The sequence below is a fragment of the Eptatretus burgeri genome, chromosome 5 (genome assembly GCF_056783735.1).
Source record: "Eptatretus burgeri isolate ZD-2024b chromosome 5, Ebu_testis_v1, whole genome shotgun sequence".
In the NCBI taxonomy this organism is placed as follows: domain Eukaryota; kingdom Metazoa; phylum Chordata; class Myxini; order Myxiniformes; family Myxinidae; genus Eptatretus; species Eptatretus burgeri.
Window position 1 is genome coordinate 16,666,635 of NC_140965.1, and position 8,171 is coordinate 16,674,805.

General features: G+C 41.9%; 1 protein-coding gene across 3 annotated transcripts in view; it reads right to left on the reverse strand.

The window, feature by feature from the left end:
* The window catches only part of LOC147025930 (N-acetyl-beta-glucosaminyl-glycoprotein 4-beta-N-acetylgalactosaminyltransferase 1-like), a 133,525-nt gene that overhangs the window by 40,345 nt on the left and 85,009 nt on the right, over window positions 1-8,171 (reverse strand). For all 3 annotated transcript variants that reach the window (XR_015058056.1, XM_085880842.1, XM_085880843.1), the window contains exon 14: window positions 494-2,594. Coding sequence is in view for 2 of the 3 variants with exons in the window: in XM_085880842.1 (XP_085736968.1) it covers window positions 494-2,594 (2,101 nt within the window). In the remaining variant the exon portion in view is untranslated. The remainder of the gene's footprint in view (window positions 1-493; window positions 2,595-8,171) is intronic.

The following is an 8,171-nucleotide window of genomic DNA, read 5'->3' on the forward strand; positions in this document are numbered from 1 at the left end:
GAACTGTTTACGTTTTGTATCCCATCGATAGGCTGGATCTGCACCCAGACCTGAACCAAAATGTCATCAGCTTGTTCTTGTCACCTCCCCAAATATCGTCCGCCAAGTTATGTCATAACCAGTCCATGACGTTTTGAGATATTGTGCTGTACATGTAGTGCATATCGTTTTTGGGCCTCAATGGCGAAGAATCTTTTGAAAATTTTCTAGTATCTGGATCCAGATCCGGATCTTAACCAAAATCTAATCAATTTGTCCTCGTCACACACCCAACCTGTCCAACAAATTTCGTTAGAATTTATCCATAACTTTTTCAGATATCCTGCTCACAGACAGACAAGGGTGAAAATATAACCTCCATCCAACTTCAGTGGCAGAGGTAAAAATGTAAAAAAAACAATTTTGGACAGTGCAATTTCAAGCAAAGAGAAAGAGAACCAAAGCTGCTTTGGAAAGAAAACTGGACACAATGCACGATGTAAAAATACCATACCCTGGATGTTTCTTTTCCAGAGCTTCCATGTAGGAAAGTACAACACTTTTTGCTTCGCCAGGATGAAGAAGCAGGTTTCCCGAAACATTGCAGTGCAGGTCGATCCAATCCGATCGCTGCATTCCAAAATCCATCTCACCAACTCCAAATGTGCGAGTCCAGTCTGGCCCTCGATCTTTTTTTCGCCATAAATGTCTCCACTGCCTTCTTTGCCGAAAAACAGTTTCTTTATTATCAGGTGGTTGCACTACATGTGGTAAGTCTATTGTCAAATGGTTTACGCTTGGTGTGCCTTTGCTTTGACTCATGTAAATCTTATGACTGGATCTGCTGAAATGTTGATGATCTTTCCTTGGTTCTTGCTCATGCCTTTGTGCTTTCAAGAGCATGTTCCAAATTCTATGATTCTCTAAGGTATCAGGGTTGGGTGTGGCCAAGTGCTTTGTTGGATGTCTTTGTACCTGCTGATCATTAACTATAACTTTTCCCCAAAAGTTTACATGCCCTCTACCCAACATATCAGAGATATTTAAACGATCATCTACATGATGTAGCATCTCAATTTTTTCAAATTTCAAACCTGCTTCTCCATTTGGCCTCGTGGCCACCACGCCCTCCGGCCTCGCGGTAGCCACGCCCTCCGGCCTAGCGGCAGCCACGCCCTCTGGCCTCGCGGCAGCCACGCCCTCCGGCCTCGCGGCAGCCACGCCCTCCGGCCTCGCAGCAGCCACGCCCTCCGGCCTCGCGGCAGCCACGCCCTCCGGCCTCGCGGCAGCCACGCCCTCCGGCCTCGCGGCAGCCACGCCCTCCAGCCTCGCGGCAGCCATGCCTTTCGGACTCGCGGAAGCCACCCCCTCCGGCCTCGCGGCAGCCACGCCCTCCGGCCTCGCGGCAGCCACGCCCTCCGGCCTCGCGGCAGCCACGCCCTCCAACCTCGCGGCCGCCACGCCCTCCAACCTCGCGGCCGCCACGCCCTCCAGCCTAGCAGCCGCCACGCCCTCTGGGCTCACGGCCACCATGCCTTCCACTCTTCCATGTATGACTCTTTCCGTTTTCCTACCAGTCCTGCTATCTATTGATGTTTCTTCCTTCAAAGGATTCACAATTTTTATCTTTCGAAGAGCAACATCTGACAATCCACCAATCATTGATTCTGCTTCAGCATTTCTGGCAGCTTTGTATAAACTGCCTAGCTGATGAAATGGTCTTTGGGTTTCCTCATAAACAATGGATCTTCTTGGTCTGTTCCCACGAAGAATCCTTTCCTTTTCAGCCTGCCTGTATCTCTGAAACAAAAAGCCATCATTATTATCTTTTTTTTTCAATTTCAATCCTTCAGTTGCTACATTTATTTTATTGTGCACTTTCCCAAAAGCCTGCATTTCTGAAACAATCCTTTGTTTCTTAAATTCTACTGTTTGTCTTGCATCCTTTCTCATCTGCAACTGAGCCAAAGATTTGACTTCAGAATCCTTTTTAGAACCAGAGCTAGTGCTGTTGAACAAGACGACACGTTGACCTCGAACAAGTTCTTTCTTTGATAAAATGTCTATTTGCACCTGAGCTGATCGTGGGGATGGCCGCTTTGTTTCCTCTTTCGGAAGGAGCTGTGAATGTCGGGGTTCAAAAGCCATTAACTTACGGTGTTTGAGGTAAGAATTACCGTTGCTATCATTTTCATACTTCTCATCATCACTGCCTTGTTTTTTGTGCCAATCAGATGCTGCTGTTGATTCGGCAGATCGAATAACAATTTTATTTCCTGATCTGAAAACCATCTCTCCGCGACCTGGTACCTGGTGTTTACGTCTGTGTCCTGACCATAGAGGAGTCTGACTTTGCTGAAACCACCTCTCCTCTTCATGTTCACGCTCATCTTCCTGTAGGACAAGGTTATGATCCTTGCCATGGGCATGCCAAAAACTACCGTTATTTTGGCGTAACCGTGTATTGGCCGGCTCCAAAAAAGAAAGAGTTGGAGCAAGATTGTCGTCTTCTTCTTCGTCTTCCTCAGTAAAATCTTCTTCGTAATAATCTTCGTCCTCCTCAATATTAAGCAGGTCATCACCATCAAGGTTGAAGTCATTTTTTGCTGGTTTACCTGTGAGAAAAAGAAAATTATTTCACATGCGGAACAAGGAAAAGTAAGGGACAGAGGTAGAAAGATACAATTTGCGATCTGAAGAAAGCTTTAGCAAAATTGTAATCAATCGGAGCAACTTTTTGTTCCTGAGCATGATGAGTCAGGGAATCCAGGTCAACCCTAAATGTAAATTATGGTTTGTCTGGACTCCTGGCTCGTGCTGAGAAACCAGATTACAATGCCATGCACTATATGTGTTTGTCCATTGTCTACTTCTGTCTTTGTAATTCTGGAATCGTACAATGACGTCTACTGATGCCTGTGTCTTGCAAAAGATACAGGTACAAACTCCACCATGAACCTTAGATCACTTTAAAAAAAAGAGGTATAGTTTTAACTTATTGAAGTATAGGACCTACAATAGGAGAACAAAGGAAGGAAGGAAATAAATATAATTGGATAGGTAGGTTAGTGGTGAGAGATAGAGAGGGAAAGGGAGGGAGGGGTGTGAGAGATAGAGAGGGAAAGGGAGGGAGGTGTGAGAGATAGAGATAATTGAATTGGAAACACCATTTATTTCATAAAAAAGACAGACAGCTCAGGCCATAAAAGAAAAAGTATTTGCAGCATCCACTGGCAAAATCATCTAATCCAGGTGCCCTGTTGACGCAAAGGTTTAAAAACACTGGTAAATTAATCTAGAATAATATAAACTTTAACAGCAGATTTCTGGACTTCTGTAATTTGAGGAAATGAAGCAGTGAATGAATGCATATGGTCTAGAGAAGTGTGCAGGAATAGAGATGAGCAAATAAACTTCAAGGTATGCTTCATGTCACAAGGATCAATCAAAATCGTCCCATCAAGACGATGCAAGGACAATGTTTATTTCTAATTTTTAGAGGCAGCTTCACGCTTCAAATAAAGAACCTGCTAAGAGTATTCAGCTATTAATATAAATCTAGTTGAGGAATTTATATTAGTAGCATAATCCCAAGTACCACAGAGTGAAAAATTTGGCAAAAAACTATAAATTTGAGCCCCAACATTATCCCAACACTGACATCAACAAGAGAACTCCATATTCGTTGTGCTGTAATGAGCTCAAAAGGTTATAAAAGAAGCAAAGGATTCATTTTGAGGAAGTGCCATATTGCATTTCCAATTAGGGATAGCCACTCTAACAAGTGGTAAATTAAACTGCATGAAAATTAGAGGATGGTCAGAAATGCCAGATGGGAGAATAAAGGTATAGTAAGACCCCGATATTTGCAGCGGATATGCTCCTGAAAAATGCCGCGAACGTCGAATCTGCGAACGTCGGGGCATTGTTTCAATAGGGAAACAGAGGGATAGGTTCCCTGCGGTCTGTGATTCATAAGGGAAAATTTTATAAACACGAACACACATGATTACAGTTTCATGAGAAATGCTTACAAATAAAAACAAGAAAAAGAGCAATCAGAGAAGGCAGAACATTGCAAGGACTTGTTTCGTGCGGTGTTTGTTATTTTGTGTAGTCAATTTTGTGTGGTGTTTGTGTACTGGTGTGTTAAGTAATTAATAAGAGATAATTAGAACTGCCACTTTATAATTGCTGGCAGTGATGACCGGGTACCAAGGCGTCCTGCTTTGATGCAACACCGCATTGATCAGACACTCACCCTAACCCATTACATTTATTACTAGCTCACCTGAAACATAGTTCCAGGGAGATTATGGGGGTGGTGTGTCATCCGTTCGTCAGTCCATGCATGAGTCCACAAATATTTGCAACTTCTTCTCTGAAACCACACATACGATTTTGATGAAACTTAACAAAATAAAAGATAATAAAAAAACGGTCCCGATGTGGGTCTTCAGGAGTTGCCCCCCTCCCCCAAATAGGTATTTGCTTTCTTCTTAGAAATCACACATGTAATTCAGATGAAACTTGACCACAACCTTCATCACCCATCTACTATACTAAAAAAAACAGAATATGTTTGTATGTATGTTTGTTCGTCCTTTATAGGTGGCCGAACCGTTGGATGGAATGAGATGAAACTTGGCATGAGTGATCCTTGGGACATGAGAACGGAGATGGGGGGTGGGGGGGCGAGGGTCAAGTTCAAGGTCGAAGGTCACGGGGTCAAGGGGTCAAGGTCACCGGGTAACTTCAATTTCTCAATTTCATCCGATCGAGACGGGACCAATGCCATTCGACAGATAATCAAAATTAAATGACAGTTCATTGACGACATTCACTTCCGGTTTTCGAGTTATTTCGCCCATGGGCGGGAACTTTGCTCGTGATGTACTAAAGTTTGTTCACAGCATAAAAAATACTAGTGCATGCCCGTAGGTGCGTGTGGCCGGACGTGCAAAAAAACCAAAACTTTCAAACCGCGTACGAGAAACAACAACCACACAGGCCGTTCCTTCGCACTCGTAAACTACGACTGGATTGGGGCATTGTGTTTAAGAAAATCGAGAAAGAAATCGAGAAAAAAAGAACACAGTAAGTCGATAAATTGAGAAAAAAAATCGTGAAAGAATACAGTAATCGTCACTGACTGGATTGGGGCATTGTATTTAAGAAAATCGAGAAAGAAATCGAGAAAGTACAGAAATGGAGAAAGAAAGAATACAGAAAGTCGATAAATCGAAAAAAATCGAGAAAGAATACAGTACTCGTCACTATCCGGAAGTCCGGAAGTTCGCATATCGCAGTTACGATTATTCGCAATTTAGTTTTAATGGCCAATTATTCAATTAGCACCAACATATTTTGCCTTTTCGCAATGTAAGCACAGGGAAAAACACAGAGAAGAGAAGAGAAGAGAAGAGAAAAAAAACGTACGTACAAAAAAAAAAAAAAAACGGACGTGCAAAAAAAAAAATAGTAATAAAACTTTCAAACAACCATACAGGGCGTTCCTTCGCTCTCGTAAACGACACACACACACACACACACACACACACACACACACACACACACACACACACACACACACACACACACACACACACACACACACACACACACACACACACACACCTGGAATTATAGATAGATGTACAGTTAACTACTTTCTCTGCAGTGTGACGCCATTTCTGGGGGGGGAAAAAAAGTACCAAAACAGCAACAAAAAACATCTAAAGGTACCAAAAAGACACTCGTTGTTTAAATTTTGTCTCCAACTTGCTTATTTTCGATTGTAAGTTATCGCGTGTTGAAAATGTACTTCCTGGTTTGGAGCATACCAGCTCACTCTGATGTTACCAAAATGTATGCACCGTCTAATATGAGAACGATCATAACTTGGGGCACTGTGTTTATCTAATATGGAATAGGGCAATAGGCAAAGCCTAGAAGCGAACGTAGAATTCTTCTTACATTCGCTTCTCACTTTACCTATTACCTCAACATTACCTTCACAACAACTACACCACCGAGAACAGGATCTCATCTAAAAAAATAAATATTACCTCAACATTACCTTCACAATGACAACTACACCACCAAGAAGAGGATCTCATCTAAAAAAATAATATTACCTCAACATTACCTTCACAATGACAACTACACCACCTAGAACAGGATCTCATCTAAAAAAATTAATATTACCTCGACATTACCTTCACAACGACAACTACACCGCCAAGAACAGGATCTCATCTAAAAAATTAATATATTACCTCAACATTACCTTCACAACAACAACTACACTGCCTAAAACAGGATCTCATCTAAAAAAATTAATATTACCTCAACATTACCTTCACAACAACAACTCCACCACCGAGAACAGGATCTCATCTAAAAAAATAAATACTAGAAGTGAACGTAGAATTATTCTTACATTCGCTTCTGACTTTACCTATAACTTGTTCACAACTGTATACGCAATTTCTGGTTACTTCGGCCTGGATTCGGAATCAGCGATCAAATAACGTAAATCACGATTAAAAATTATTTATTGATAATGTGGGAGATATCTTTATTAAAATCAGTGGAGGAAATATACACCATGTCTGATATTATTTGGGTCTTTCATGTCTCCGACGATGCCTTTATCTCCCCACATGCATCATTCCCCAAGACAAAAACCGGAAACAAAAAAAAAAAACTAGAAACAAAAAAAAAAACGGAAGCAAAAGGGTAATAGGCAACTACACGGATTCCAAATTGCCAGGGTATTGTGTTGTTGTTGTTGTTGTTGTTTCCAATTCTCTAATGTGCACGCGTTAAGTAATATTCACAAGATAGAAATAAAACCCAATCGTGTTAATACACCGCACAGCGTTTAAAAACAACCGGAAGCAAAAGGGTCATAGCTAACGACACGGATTCAAAATCGTCAAGGGTATTGTGTTGTTGTTACCTATTCTCTCATGTGCACATGTTAAGTATGAAGCTCACTGCGTTCGCTATGAATGCGCATAAGAAATCGAGAAATTATTAGAATACACGAAGTCATCACTATCCGGAAGTGCGTACATTGTAACCCGTAATGGGGAACGCGGCTGAGGTTCTCTTCCCCCATCAGCCACGCCCACGCAGCAACGTGTCCTGTCATTGGTTGGTAAATAAATGGCCATAACTTTGGAAGCTTTTGTCCGATTAATATCAAACCTTGAAAAGGCACATACTCAGGTCCCCAGCAATATATCTAGCAAGTTTCAATTAGATCAGACCAGTGGTTGTCGAGAAACAGCGGTCACAGACACACACACACACACACACACACACACACACACACACACACACACACACACACACACACACACACACACACACACACACACACACACACACACACACACACACACACACACACACACACTGCTGGAATTATAGATAGATATATAAAGGGGTCTTGGGAGGGAGTTTATGGAGGGGGAGTTGCCCCCCCCCCAGAGGTATCTCCTGTATTCTCAGAAATGACACATAATTCCGATGAAACTTAACCACCACCTTCATCACTCATGATGTGCCAAAGTTTGTTCATGCTATTTAAAAAATGGGCTCAAAGGGGATTTACTGGGGGGGGGGGGGAGGGTGGATGTTGCCCTCCAAAATAGGTATGACATTTTGCAGATTCCATTCCATGTTGACTACCTTCTCAGTGTCATTATTCTACCAGGTGAGCACCCAGGGGTATTGCCCCTATTTCTATTCAATTGAATTCAGAATGGGATAAAAATATATTGTATTCAATTAAATTCAAATGGAAGACCAAATAGGTACAGTCCTGCAAGGGAGTAATCAGAAGGAACCCAAACAAACAAAAAGCAAAGATGAAGTCATCAGGAGGAACTTGAATAAGATTCGGGTTTCACCTGCTACTCCTATACCCTTCAGACCCACCCAGGCGCAGCCAAATGAGCCTTATTAAAAATAAAAAAGAACCCAGATTAAAAAATTAAATATTTCTGGCTGCCGGACCATGTGTGTGATGAGGTTGAAATTTAAAACCTCTATTCGCCATCACTACTAAATCATAATTGTGAAGTTTCACATCGATCGATGTAGCGGTTCAAGAGAAATAATTTTTTTAAAGATTTTCGCTCAATCCAATATGGCTGCCAGACCAGGTGACGTCTCAATTA